The sequence below is a fragment of the Lissotriton helveticus genome, chromosome 1_2, assembly GCF_964261635.1.
Source record: "Lissotriton helveticus chromosome 1_2, aLisHel1.1, whole genome shotgun sequence".
NCBI classification, from domain to species: Eukaryota; Metazoa; Chordata; class Amphibia; order Caudata; family Salamandridae; genus Lissotriton; species Lissotriton helveticus.
The window spans coordinates 164,536,804-164,552,348 of NC_136058.1; the positions used below are offsets into that span (position 1 = coordinate 164,536,804).

The 15,545-nt window shown below is 46.3% G+C and overlaps 1 protein-coding gene across 2 annotated transcripts in view; it reads right to left on the minus strand.

Moving 5' to 3' along the window:
- ECHDC2 (enoyl-CoA hydratase domain containing 2) overlaps nt 1-15,545 on the minus strand; it is a 164,484-nt gene that overhangs the window by 13,488 nt on the left and 135,451 nt on the right. For both annotated transcript variants that reach the window (XM_078670530.1, XM_078670527.1), the window contains 2 exons: nt 8,221-8,271; nt 1,741-1,788 (listed from right to left, as the gene is read on the minus strand). In XM_078670530.1, the coding sequence (XP_078526656.1) occupies nt 1,741-1,788; nt 8,221-8,271 (99 nt within the window). The remainder of the gene's footprint in view (nt 1-1,740; nt 1,789-8,220; nt 8,272-15,545) is intronic.

Consider the following 15,545-nt stretch of genomic DNA (forward strand, 5'->3'; position numbering starts at 1 on the left):
AACCATGATCTCTTGACTTGGTAAGAGTATTCTGCATCAATCAGAAACTCTGTCCATCACCACCCCCTTTTTCCAAAATCAAAAAGTCAGAACTGTACTCAGAAAGTGTGCGTTTTGTAATTTTGTGTGAAATTCGCCCTTTTAAAAAAAAAAATTTGCATTTAAAGAGGTGATCTGGTGGTCACGAAGGGGACTATTAACACCTTCGGTGCCCATAACCGCTCCCGGCCGTCATGAGTCACAGTAGACGTGTGCTCATGACGGCTGTGAGCCGTCAGAACGTTGCCGCTCCACCCACGTGCGGTTAATTCCCTGCCTGTGGGCAGAGTTCTGATGGCTCTCCGCCGTCATGAGCACACGCCCACCATGATTTATGATGGCTGTGAGCCGTCATAAGTACCTGAGCGCCGTGCCACGCCCAACCCCGCCCCCCTCGCACCACGGCGAAATTCGTGCTGCAGCGAAGGGGTTAAGCTCTGATTGGCTGAAGGTTGTAGTCAATCCTGATTGGCTGGCCAAAACATGACAAATATGTAGAAGCAGCCATTAGAGGACTCTAAGACATTGTTCCTGTGTCCTGAAACTGAATGAATAAAACATATAAGAGGACAAGGTGAGCATACCCTAACCCCCAGGGGCATGTGGTTGATCCCTGATGGAGCTCCCATGTTGTGACGGCCATTACATGACTCAGGGTCACCATCCTCACTGGAATGCATTCAAGTGAATAGCAGGTTTCGAGGGTCACAGATTCAGCAAAAAGGAGTGTTGGGTCCAGAGCCTAGCAATGAGTCCGAGTCCTATGTGTGTTCTGGCCGAAGGCTATGACTGAGATGTTATGTTTGGTGTCATTTAACATGTCATAAGTGATGTAATATGTGAGGTCATAAACAGTGCATGATGGAGGAGCAAGTTCTATTTAGTACACTAAACTAGAAATGTCGTATTTCAGTGTTTTTTGTTGCACGTTAGGTTGTGCCTCATTCCAACACCTAACTATAATGTCACTTTAACCGCTGGGATTTTCCATTTTAAACATTATTTGTGTGTGTGTATCTATAAGATTAATAACGCCCAGCACTACAGTTGAACTGGATAGATGGTTGACAGACAGTAAGGTCAGATCCTAGATAGTAGCTAAAATCTCCCTTACCTCAGAATCGCACAATATTATTGACTCAATTTTGCCAAAATAAAGACATAAATAGCAATCCATCATCCATAAATATTTCTGTTCCACAAGCAGAGGGATCTGTGTGTTGGCTGCAAATATCTAGAAAGACAGATGCCGCTATTCATTTACCTATGGCAGTGAATGCACAAGGCGCTAAATGAAGCGGGAGATGGAACATAGACCTAGCACTTGAGAGATCCAATGGACTTAATGCCTAGGTTACTTGGATACAGTTCTCAAGGAATGATTGGGCCACCTCTAGGGAAGCTCCTGAAATCCCATTCAGCATTCAAGGAACATCAGAGCTGTAGGTTAACTTTCATCTAGGGAGTCCCCCGTATGTTTGCAAGGTGGTTGCCTGGTCTGTGCATACGAGTAAATATTAGTGGACATGATTATACAACAGCACAGATGTAAACACATCAGTTGCATAGACTCAGACTGGCAACAGCATTCATGGACAAATATTCAGCTGCCTTCCATCTAGTGGAGTGCAGATGTCAGGTTGCACCTGCAAAAAAGGCTACCATGAGCATGAAATGCCTCATAGGTTTAGGATTACATACCTGTGCATAACACATTCCTTCGATAGACATTCCTGATGCAATGTCAACCTACAAAAAACGATGAAGTGATGATTAGAAATTATACAATTTCGATATGATGTAAAAACAAAAGCCTTAGAAAGATGTTCGCATTAGTTCCCATTACATTTACATTCTGGACTTATGAAACATAACTTACAACAGCTCGTATGCAAAAGAAAAACCACCACCAGACAATTATTCTTTTAAATGCATTTTTCAGTTGTCGTCGGCATACATGACTACCTTTAGCACCTTTCGGCATAAAGGTAGCCATGTATGCCGACGACACCCAACTGGTTGTTTCCCTAAACCAGTCAGCCCAGTGTCAGGAAAACCTATCCGCGTGCCTCATTAACATCTCTAACTGGATGAGCGAATCTCTCCTCAAACTTAATGGGGAGAAATCCGAGATCCTATTGTTAGGCAATCCATCCAAACTCCCCACCAATCTTGTGTGGCCACCCTGCATGGGAACAACCCCCACCCCAAAAAAAGAAATAAAGAACCTAGGTGTCTGGCTCGACCAGGACCTCAACTTCCACACACAAGCCAGGAAAACCGCTGGAACCTGCTTCGGCCTCCTGCGCACTGCACGCAAAATCCTCCCCCTCAGACCCCCTCAATCCAGGAAACTCCTCATTCAGGGCCTCATTATGTCGAGGCTGGACTACGGAAACGCTCTATATCTTGGCGCTCCGAAATCGGTCATCAACAAACTCCAACATGTCCAGAACGCAGCAGCCAGGCTGCTTACAGGCACAAAACACCGATGCTCTGCAAAGCCCGCCCTTAACTCCCTACACTGGCTTCCAATCTCTGAAAGAATCACTTTTAAAACCCTCTGCATCACTCACAAAATCCTTCAAAACAAGGGACCCCCTATCTTGAGACCCCTGGTCAAACCACACAAAGCCAACAGGAAGCTAGGATCTGACCACCTCTCCCTGGCAAGCGTCCCCAGACTCAAAAGAGCACGATCAGGGGGACGTCTCTTTTCATATAATGCCCCTAGGCTGTGGAACTCCCTACCCCTCAACATCCAGAGGGAAACCAATCTACTAGCTTTCCGCAAACTATTGAAAACTTGGCTGTTTCCCTAGGTCACTCCGATCACAGACACAATCTGACGAGTCCAGCGCTGGGACGCCCACGGGTAGCTACGCGCTTTAGAAATCCACTTCCAATTCAAGTTCATAGTTCAAGATTTTTTTTTAAATAGTGTCAGTTTTTTATATATATTTGTTTCATATAGTAGAAATATATAGTTGTACTCTGCATTTCTTGATGCTAGGGTGGAAATTAACAGCAGTTACGGGTCTGTATCCTGTGCCTGACAGCAGCAGCGGCTCCTCCAAGCAGTAGTTAAAGGAAAACTAAAATGATAATAACAAAGGAAGTGTGTCCTTTTACTTCCAGTTGAATGCTAGGCTCAATTTTGCAGACCCCACACACTGTAAAAACCATTTGCCACTCACACTTAGCTTTTGCCTTAGGGGGAAGTGGGGGAATCCTTGGATATTACCACCAAGTGTGTAATAAGTCTCCTATGGCATCACACCCCCTGCAGCATCTGGGATTTGCATTAGGAAACATCCAGTAAGGACAGAGGGGGAGGTGTAATGCCGCCGATATCATAATTTGCATGGGAGTTCCCTGCCTGCTATGGATCTGAAAGTCCCTGGCCCTGCCAACTCTCTTCACTCTAATCGAAGGCCTGCCTACTCTGTATCCATTCCCATTCCCTGTTGTGTCGTCAATGTTGCAATGTCTAATGTGCAACTAATTCCCAATAAAAACTTTAAATGCTGCCTGGGTACCTATTAGTTCAAGGAAGAGTATCTCAAAAGCCATCTTCTCTTTAGTAGCTGCCTGTCAGATGCATGGATAAGGGATTCAGTGTCTGATTTATGCATGTCGTAGGCATTCCTTATAGGGAGGCATAATTCAGCTTTGGATTGTTCAAAACGTTTAGGATAGGTAAACCAATACATGCCAGACATTATTCCACCCCCCCTCCACCATTGCGGGACTGTCCCACTTAGCAGGGGTAAGTTCCCTTGATTACCCATTAATGTGGATGGGGGTAGGAGACCACCGATGACCACGCTGTCCCAGATCAGTATGGTGGTAATAACTGGTGTACTCAGATAGGCACTGGGAGGCCCGTGCTTCTAATTGGCCCATAATTAAGTTCCTTAAGGGCCTATGTATTATTGCATGGTCCATATGGATACAATTCTTCCAGATTCTGCCTTGGACCATTCCACAGCTATTCTCAATTGGGCCATAGCGTAACAATGGGGAATACTAAGCAGGATAATCCCACCATTGTCTCTTGCATGAATGAAAACATTCTGGGAGAGCCTAGGGTTCTTATCCCTCCACACAAGCTGGGAGACAAGCTTTATAATACTATTCAGATAACGTCAATCTGCCCAAACCAGGAGGGCCTAAAACAAATATAAAAGCTTCAGGAGGACATTTATTTTGATAGTGCTAATCATTCCAAGCCAGGAAATCATAAATAATCTCCAGGCCTCTAGGTCTCATTTAATGGCGGCTATTAGAAAGGGGTGGTTGGTGTCTACAAGAGCTGTGCAAGATTGAGTGATATTGTCCTCTAGGAATTTAATGTTTTACTTGTCGCATCAGAATGGAAGCAACTGTTCTAATTCTTTAGCTTCATCTTCTGGAAGGGTTAGATTTACAGCCTCAGACTTCTCATAGTCAATCTTGTAGCGTGAGACTTCTTCAAAAGATTTAAGAAGATCAGTCACTACCAAGAGAAGAGTGTGGATTCCAGTGCAAGAAGATCATCATCAGAATAAAGAGTAATTTCGTGTTTTTTGAGGTGCACCTCTTTAAAGAACACAACATAATGATGAAGTAACAGTCCACTTTCGCTCTTGGAAATCAGCTACCACTCGAACCAACACTTTGACTGCGTCTGTCTTTGACCCTGTGCAGTGCTAAGCTGCCTTTTGGCTAGGTTTGTGCTGTATGAATACCAAATACTTACACACACACACACACATGCATGCTATGTGTCAAACTGAAGGGAAATGTTCTTGGAGGAAAACTGTTTTGCAATACAGAAAAGTGTTTCTGACATGAATGAAGAGGGATTTCTTAGCAACCTGTGTAGCAAAGCTGGATGAAAACAAATGGGCCTTAAAAGGGGACTTTATACATATTTGGGAATATCAAAATCTGTAGACAGCTCCACAGAGTTACCAGAACCCACAGGAGCAATCACTTGAAGTGCAGAACAAGAAAGGAAACCCAATGTCCCACTTCTTGTCATTTACAATCCAGAAAAAGAGTACCAACACAATCATTCAATTAATCAATCAGTTCTTGTATAGCACAGCTGATCACCCATGAGGGTATCCAGACGCTGTGCTGCAGGAGTTTATTCGAAGAGCCAGGTCTTGAGTCCTTTCCTGAAGTATGTCAATGATGGTGCGGTTTGGAGGTGAAGAGGAGAGCGTTTCAGGATTTGGCGGTGAGGTGGGAGAAGAAACATCCTGACGGATGCGGGATATCTGGGTGAGGTGGACGGAGCAGACATTTCTGGGTGGTTGGTGTAAGTTCACTCGGTGGTTCATGTATGCAGGTCCTTGGTCATCGAGCGCTTTGTAGGCATGAGCTTGAATTGGCATCTCTTCTTGATTGGGAGCCAGTGGAGGGGTCTCAGGTGTTGGGTGATATGGGTCCTTTTGGGCAGGTTGAGGATCAGTCAGGCTGCTGTTCTGGATCATCTGGAGTCTTCTTATGAGTTTGCTGTTGGTTCCTGCATAGTGTGTGTTGCCGTAGTCGAGCCGGCTGATGAGGGCCTGTGTCACTGTTTTCCTGGTGTTGATGAGTATCAATTTGAAAATTCTATGGAGTATGTGGAGTCTGATGTAGCAGGTTGAGGAGAGGGAAATGTCCTGTTTCATGGAGAGTCCGCTGTCAAGGATGATGCCACGGTTGCAGGCATGTGCTTTTGGAGTGGGTGCAGGGCTGAGCTCTGATGGCCACCTGGAGTCATTTCAGAGAGTGGTGTGTCTGCCGAAGATCACACTTCAGTCTTGTCCATGTTGAGCTTCATGTAGATGTCTTTCATCCAGGCTGGGCGCTCCTTATGCAGTTGTGGAAGTTGGCTTTCATTGCAGTGGGGTAAGCTGAGAGGATGAGTTGGGTGTTGTCAGCATAGGAGATGATGTTGATGTTGTGTGTTATCAGTGAAAAATGTTTTAGTGTGGGCATTAATGGAAACAGCTTAAGAAGTACATGAGTGAATGAATCACCACAGCTTCAAGAAACAAAGAATATAGCTTGAAGGGTCAATATTTTTCAGGGCCCACACACAGCATCTGAGATTTGAAGATTGTATAAGGCAAAATGTAATTTCAAGACAGACGGAAAGAAAAATATAAGGGCAAGTGACTGTTCAATATATTTAAAGACGGCTAGGAACAGAAAAGGCATCTTCGTGATTAACTGTCTTCAGTATTAAAAGTCTACCACTCCCCCTCACAGGCTGCAGGATTCTGAACTGACATTTTATACCTTACTGTCTGAGGCACTTCTCCAACATGATTGACCCCATCCAAGACTTACAGGCATTCTCCTAACATGCCCTAGTCAAGACCAGCCCTATTATTCTAATCTTCAGATATACAGGGCTTCTTGAAGACTGATGCCACCAGATGCATGATTCAAATTGCTCAATCCCAATCAACAATCTAGAAGCTTTCGACCAACATGTGACTATTTGTGACTCTGCAGCCTTCCAGAGCCACTGATATGACATGTGACTGACAGACATAGCATAGCCAGCCTTGCAGAGGAATGCTAGATGGAATGTGACGGTCTCCACCCTAACCCTGTCCTCTCCGGAACCTCTGCCTGGCAAGCGATTGACCTCCTTTAGACTTTGAAGTCCCCAAAGGCTTTGGCCTGATACATGAACGACTTTGGCATAAGACCATAGTTTCCTATGAGACTCATTGCTCCTCAGCCACACAGGTCCTAACTTGGCACAGACAGGACATAACCGTAACTACACCCATGTAAAGCAACCTTCTAGAAGCCTCAAGTGTGCATTCAAGTGACACTAGATTTTAGAGGTGCTAACCAGAAGTGCGACTGTCTGGCTAGCGATCTGAGTGGTCTTTCAGCGGTATCACCCACAGATGTGATCTGCTCTGCCCCATCCGTTTGGAGACATCACATAGATATTTGATTGATTCTGCTTCTCAGAGGAGGTAAGTCGCGTTACTTGTAGTCTTCATGACAGCCAGAAATGCCTCCTATTGGTTCTCTTTCTCCGCCACATTTCAAGACACACTCCACTAAATTCTATCCTTAGCTGTCCTATTGAAAAGTTGGATATCAGGATGTTTACAAACCTCATACAAACATGAGATAATATTATGTAAATTGATGCATTTATTAGGCTCCAGCGAATAGGAATTACAATATGTATTCTTTAGTACTTTTCCATCATAATGGGTAAGGGGATAGTCTCCCTCAACATTACAACATTAAACATGCCAAACTTCAATTTCTCCCAGTGAATCGCAGGCTTCAAGAAAAACAGAAATAAGACATCTTGCAGTATAAAGCGGTACATATTTTTTCAGAGACCATTATTGCGCTACTACGCATCTAATTATCAGAGAAGATTGCACAATTCTTGTAGCCTAAACAGGGTACACATTATTTATTTTCAATTAAATGAAATGATTACCCATGGGTGCTGATGCAGAAAGATTTCACTTCCAGAAGACATTCCTTAGTCTCCAAACAAGGTTCTACACTATTGAACAACCATCTTCTTCTCCATCGCTCTATGTAAGCCACTTGAGATTCGATCCAGTTAGCCAATAAGTGATCCTTGCTTCACAAAGACTAGCCCAACTATGTGGCTTGACGCTTAGGAGTCAATATTCTAATTTCTTCACAGGCTAAATATATTATCGCTTAACTTTTATTGCTCAATCCAATGAAATGTCCACCATGAAACACTTAGACCATCTTCTATATCTTTCGTAAATCCTTTTTCAGCCCGGTAAGCGCCTAAAGCAGATTATAATCTGGGTATAAATTGTGCATACAGGAGCTTTAGCAGGACAATTTTTGACCCGATAAAACCTGAAACAGGGGATAGCATGCACCACTAGCACATCATTCCACATTCCAAGGTGTATTTATCATGATAATACACAAATTGCAAAGCCATAAACAGAGACCCCCACGCATGCCATTGGTATTTATCAGGTGTGTTATTTGCACCCAGGATTGTGCCACCATAGTATAGGCCTTATTATGCTAAGAGTTAGCTAAGGATGTATCTGCTTGTCACTCATAGTTAAGATCGGGTGAAGTAAGAAAGAACTGTTATCCGAGGTGTGCAATTATCAGTTGCATACTAGGTCACTTGTTTTACTAATATCAGACATAACTAATTACCTCAAAGCCCTTGTTCATGGAAAGTTTTGCCATTTTCACTGCCACTGGAGCCTTTTGAAAAAAAGGAGAAACAGGCATAAATATAAATAAACAATTCAATGGACTTAAAAAAATGTTGCTGGGTAACACAAATAGTTTGAGAAACTCCAACATTCTGTCGAATGCAATGCTGGCTGCGGCTAGAATTCAATATACACTTCCCCAATAAACATTAAGATGCTGAATTAAATTTAGCCCGATGGAGTAAGTACCATCCCCATGGCGGAGTACTCCATCCGCTGTGCTCAGAGATAACGCGCTACCTTTGCGGCTATCTCTTGTATTTCCTGCAGCCGCTGTTTCAGCGGTCCCTGGGAATGCACTGAAAGTTTGATGGGCCACTCAGTCAAGGTCTACACACTGAAGGTCCACCCCACTCTAAATAATGCGGTGGAACTTTAGGTTGGCGGAAAGGGTACTCCGTCATCATTAGGAAGTACCCCCTTCTGCCAACATATAATTCAGCCCCTACGTCTTGTGTGTACCTATGCAACTATGCACAAGACTGAGTGTACATGTCTGTGGATTTGCCCTGATAGTGAGCTGGGCCTTACACTCTCCTTCCACCTGGGGTACCCCAGCATCAGAGCCCCTCTGCCACTAAATGCCCCCTTGAGGTGGCTTCATCCCTCTTACTCTGCTGTTCATTAAACAGGGGCGGCAGCCTCACTTGTTGCAGCAGTACCAACGCTAATGTTCCTATCAAGAACAGTGTTCTGTCCTCTCTTACGTATATTTGGCTTCAGGGCTCCACATTCTCCAGCTCACGGATATTAATCCTGGAAGAGCTCACTCAGAAGTACACATTATACATGATTTAAATCATATGCTCAGTGGCACCAAACATCTGTAAACATCGTTAAACCTGCAAAGTTCGTTGTTTCTTAGTACATAATAGAAAGTCAACATATGTAAATGCAGATAAAGATAAACGTCCATCAATGTGCTTCCATACTGTCACGCAGTGGTATACATTTCTGACGCTTGCAAGGAAGACTGCCTCCTACATATCTGATTTGTTTTCTAAACGCGGTGACGTATCCATGAATTTATTCACTATGGATACACCAACATTAGGACATTTTCCTCTCTATCGTTTGTTTTTTTATGGCATTTCGGGTCTGCTAAAGCTTTCTTGTTACAATAGAACATTATTTCTACCCTGTCAAAGCTTGCGTGTTACAGGAGAACAATGCTTTTCGTTCTGTAGGAGCTGTCGGGTTATAGCTAGGGTGACCAGGCGTCCCCGTTTTGCCAGGACGGTCCCTGTTTTTAACCAGCTGTCCCAGCAAATTTCAGGAAATTTAGCTCATGTCCCCGTTTTTGAAGATGGTCGACTGAAAATGGTGGGAGGTGTTTTTTATGTTTTACAAAGCTGGGATACTGAGCAGTTCTCTGCTGAGGGGCAGTCTCATCGCTTGAAGTAAAATTGTAGTCCTTCTATTTTTGTGAAATGTCCGAGTTTTTGGCTTTAAAATTCTGGTCACCCTAGTTATAGCATAAACATGTACGTGATTCAAGCGAATGAATAAAACATGCATTGAAACCACCTTAAAACATCAATATACTCCCGATATTAAAATTACAAAAAACAAGTATAAACTTTAGTAAATTTATCAGAAAGTAGCCGAATGTTTCTAAACATGAGAACTCTAAGGGACAATGACAACTTAGGTTCACCCTGTGGTAACGTTCTAGTGTTCCGCAGCAGGAACAGGAAGGGAAGAGCACAGGAAGCGGAAGGCGGCCATATTGTGGTGGCGCCGACCGCTGCAGCCAGTCGCATTCTCCCGGCGCTCCGGGAATAAAGACTCATAAATCACCCCAACGTGTGTGCATTCTTTAATTTTACAATGGCGACGAGTTACGGGATGTAGTCCCAGAACACACGCGACAGCACCACTAGCTCACGCATTCCGCGTGAGTGCAGAATATTCTACCGGAGCGTGGCAGAGGAGCAGAAATTGGCGCGCAAGAGGCAGACAAACCCCTGAGGCCACCGCAGCACTCCAACCACGTCCAGGGCAGCTGAGAGAGCCCCTACTCCATACTACCCGGACCTAAGTGCACCGAGGGTGCTGCAAAGCAGCTGGAGACCGCCCACTCCATAGAGGCACCCAGAACCCGGACCAGCAGACCATTGGGGTCCCTGCAGAGTGACCAGGCACCCTGGCAGACAAGCAGGTACGGGCGGAAGCATCAGGATCCTCGCACCCAGGTACAGGAGGCGGCTCGCTGACTACCCCACGAGGAGAGAACAAGGGGAAGGGAGTGACGAGGAGCATAGAGAAGAAGACGAGGGGGAACAGGACGCTCCAGGGAGTCCAACTAGGCGGGCAGGTACTGCGGCAGGAAACAGAAGAAACGCGCCAGCGATGGCAGCCCAGAGCACGTCCCTCACTCAACTTGTACCATTCTTGACGAAATGCGGCGAACCAGAAAGAAAGTGGGAAGACTGGAAAAGGTACTTTCTTAACTATCTGGAGGCGCTAGAAGAGGAAGGTGACACCCCGTTTTCCAGCAAAAGAAAGAAAAAAATCTTGCTCCACATTTAGGCCCAGAAGGGCTCAGGGTGTATGACACCATAGTCAAGAGTGAGAGAGATGCCGGTGACGCCGAGGTATTCGATCACGCCATCGCGGACTTAGATGCACACTACAGACCGGTGGTGTGTGTCGCCATAGACAGATTCAATTTTTTCCAAAGGAAGCAAAAAGGCGGCGAAACGGTGGACGAATACGTGGTGGCGTTAAGGAAATTGGCTCTCACGTGCAAATTTGGCGGGCTGCAGGATGAATTCATCAGGGACCAAATCATTATGCACACTTCAAGCTCCCACATTCAAGAGAAGTTGTGGGTGAATGGCGATGCCCCACTCAAAGAAATATGGGCAATGGTCAAGAAAGCGGAGTTATCAAAAATGTGCGCTCAGGCAGCGAAGAAGGAGGCCCAAGAGTTGCAGGCTGTGTGCAAGATAATGGCGCCAAATAGAAGTGAACGTTCGAGACAGAACGAGACGCGGAGAATCCAAGGAGGCGGAAGGTATGACAACTCCACCAAACATCAGACGGAAAGCAGGTCCAATAAAGGAGGAAAACCCCAGTGTTACAGGTGTGGTAGCTATGCCCATCTGGGCAACGACAAGGCATGCCCCGCTTTTAGAGCCAAATGCTCTTACTGCAATATTTTCGGACACTACGAAAAGGTGTGTCGCAGGAAACCCAAGAATGCCACGGTACGATTAGTAGACCAGGAACAGAAGGAGGAAGCTAGCGACCGGGACGACACGGCGGAAGAAGAGGAGTTCCTGTACATCGATGTCCAAATACTAGAAATGGATGGTTCGGACTCCGACAGACCCCGACTCGACATGCACATTGGGGGCATGCCACTAGAAATGATAGCAGACAGTGGAGCGCCCATTTCCATCATTCAAAGGCGAGTTTGGGAGGACAACTTTGCGTCACGAATCAAAGAAACTCTTCAGCCCATGGATGTGAGGCCAGTCACGTACACGGGGCAAAAGATTCCCATGTTGGGGTACTGTCCTCTCATGTTTGAATTCAGAGGCAGGCATGCAAATTGCAAGCTGTATGTCGCGGAGAAAGGCCCATCGGTGCTGAGTTGGAAAGACCAAGGGGCGTTAGGAATCCAGCTCAACCCGGGAGGCATTGAAAAGATCTTGCTCATGGACATGGAGGTAAAAGAAGATGTGGCGTTGTGGCAGTCGGCGTATCCCAAAGTATTCAACGGCCAGATCGGGGAACTAGGGAAATACACACACCTCAAAGTTGAAGGAAGGTGCCGTGCCTGTGGTGCACAAAGTGAGAAATATCCCGTTCCGAAGCAGGGAGGCTGTACAAAGTGAACTGGACAGACTGGAAAGGGAAGGCGTTATCAAAGCCATTGAGAGCGCAGAGTGGCTTTCGCCCCCTAGTCGTAGCCCAAAAACCCAACGGCAAGGTACGTCTCTGTGTGGACCTCAGAGAGTTAAACAAAAACATCATCATAGACAAGTTCCCCTTGCCACGCATTAATGAGATGTTGACGATGACAAAAGACGTCAAATGGTTCTCCACGGTCGACCTGTCATCGGCCTATCACCAAGTGAAGCTTCACCCATCATGCAGTCACCTTACGTCATTTATCACTCCATTTGGGTGCTACGAATTTGTGCGGATGCCCTTCGGCCTGGCCTCGGCCGCAGCAGTTTTCCAAAAGATCATGCACAAACTGTTGAAAGACTTTAAGGATGTCCTTTTCTTTCAGGACGACATCCTAATAATGGGGAAATCCAAGCATGACCACAATACGAAGCTCCACAAAGTACTACAGAGACTGCAAGACAACGGACTGACCGCGGAATGGTCCAAATGCAAGTTGGGAGTCCAGTCCGTCACATACCTTGGCCACGAGGTGAGTGGACAAGGCATCACTCCCAAGAAGACGAACATGAAGGCCATCCTGGAGGCACCCACTCCGGAAAGAAAAGAAGACGTTCGGTCATTCCTCGGAATGGCCGAGTATTACAGCAAGTTTATTCCTCATTTTGCAACGAAAACGCACTTCATTCGTCAACTACTCAAAGAAAAGAACAGATTCCAGTGGGGAAAGGAGGAACAGATGGAGTTCGAAACCCTCAAACAGGAGATGAGCAAGGCCATTCCCCTCAAGGGATTCGATCCGCATGCTGAATCCATTCTAACCACAGACGCCAGTGACCGAGGCCTAGGGGCAGTACTGATGCAGAAGGAGAAGTCAGGGGAGCTGTCGACTATCTGTTTCGCTTCCCGCTCGTTGGCCCCCAACGAAGAGAAGTTCAGCGTGGTGGAGAAGGAAATGCTGGCCGTAGTTTGGGCGATGGAGAAGTTTAGACAATATTTGTGGGGAGCCAAATTCCTAGTGAAGACGGACCACAAGCCGTTAGTCCAGGTCCTCACATCAAGCGGTCATGATCACGCAACGCCCCGAATCGCCAAGATGACCCTCAGGTTATTGGATTTCGTCTACGAAGTGGAACATATACCAGGTCCACAAAACAAAGTGGCGGACTTCCTGAGTAGGGCAGCGGCCATGGATGAAGCAGGGAGTGAAAGGAAGCAGAACTGGGAAGGATATGTAGTGGCCACCATCCAGGACGCAGAAGACGTCATAAGTGTCCAGGACTGGGAAAAGGCCTACAAAGAAGACACGGATCTGGAGGCCGTTAAAGGGTATGTAGTACATGGATGGCCAGAAAAGAGACACCTGAAGGAAGAATTGAAGAGGTACTGGGAGGTCAGAGATGAACTGTCATTGGCAGAGAACCCGGTTTTCCTACTCCGAGGCGACAAAGTGGTCCCGCCACAGAACATCCTGGATCGCCTGATGTCTTTACTCCATGAGGGGCACCAAGGGATCACGAAAACGAAAGCTTCGGCCCGGACGGCGTACTGGTGGCCGGCCATAAATGCACAGGTGGAACGGCATGTGCGCACGTGCGAGTCATGTGCGAAAGCTGACAAGACTCAGAGTATGCTAAGACCGCCTTTAGGAAAGTTCCCTATCCCGGATGGCCCGTGGGAAATGATATCTGTGGACATAATGGGTCCGGTCCTAGACAAAGAAGGGACTCAGAAGTACGCAGTAGTGGTCATTGACAAATACTCTAAATGGCCGGAGTTGGAAATTGTAGAACATGCAGACACCGAAGCAGTGATTCGCTTCTTACGTGCCACGTTCGTTAGAGAGGGCATTCCAAAGGTCATCACTTGCGACAACGGCCCCCAATTCACGTCAGCCAAGTGGACTGCTTTTACCGACAGAAACGGCATCGAAGTGAAGCACACGCCTATTTATCATCCAGCGGGCAACGGCCAAGTAGAGCGTTTCAACCGTGTGATAATGGGCACCATACAAGCAGCCATTGAGGATGGACTGGACTGGGAGAAGGAGTTGGAGAAGATGATTTGGGCCTACAGAATCACACCTGGGAGCACAGGCTACAGCCCCTTCAAGGTTTTACGAGGCAGAGAAGCGTTCACGAAGGACAACACAGCGTGGAGGAAATTGGTGGTACAGAGCAAGTGGTCGCCAGCCGTAGTCAGAAAGAATCTGGAGAGAGCACAAGCAATCTACACTGCACAATACAACAAGAGACGTAACACCAGAGATGCTGAACTAGCCAAGGGTGATTGGGTTAGAGTGAAGCAAGCAATCATGAAGAAGAAGGGAGAAAGCAAGTTTTCACCACCCCTCAAGGTAGTGGAACCCTTTGCCCGGTCGGCCCTCCTGAGCGACGGAAAGGTTTGGTCCATGGACAGAATGGCGAAGTGCAGCAAAATACTGAAGTGGGAAGAGGACGTAGAGGAAGGAGCGGAGCAAGTATTCGAGGATGGAGGAAGTGAAGATCGAGAAAGGCAAGGAGAAAAGATCTATGGTGCGGAGAATCCGGCGGCAAGTGGTGAAAGGGAAGTGAGAGAGACTACGGAGGGAGGAAGTAGAAGCAAGGATGGAAGTAATGCAGTTGTGAAGGACAGAGAAGAAGGGGCGAAAGAGAAGACGGAGAGCAAGGCGACAGGAAAAGAGAGAGACAATGAGAGAGTAGAGACCCGAGCAGGAAGAAGAGTAAAGGTACCAGAGAGATTCAAGGACTATGAAGTGGACTGGAAGTAAGACTTTTGTATACAGTTTGTTGTTGTTTAAAGGGGGGAGATATGTGGTAACGTTCTAGTGTTCCGCAGCAGGAACAGGAAGGGGAGAGCACAGGAAGCGGAAGGCGGCCATATTGTGTTGGCGCCGACCGCTGCAGCCAGTCGAATTCTCCCGGCGCTCCGGGAATAAAGACTCATAAATCACCCCAACGTGTGTGCATTCTTTAATTTTACACACCCGTGTTAAGGGTGGGACTAAAATTGCTACACAGCGCAGAGAACTCTGCATAATACACCTATTTGGCACCAGACCTGGGGTGTGTTACATAAGCGATGCAATACAATAAAGCCCCTATTTGATAAAGCAATGGCAAATTACTTTCTCCACCATCATGCGCGGCCCATAATCGACTGGATGAAGGGCAGAAACAATGCAGGCACGGAGGCAAACGTTTTTATGTGATGCTACAACTCATAAATGTGAAAAACTGCCGATTTTGTATGGAACAATTCAAAGCTAAAAAGTGATGTTTATGAGTGAGAGAAGTTAGAATTAGGAAAGTTGTTATCAATGTGTCCATGTGATCTTTTGGGCTTATGTCACTGCCAAGTTACACAATTGCTTGGTATTTAGCCATGTGATGAAGTCTGAAC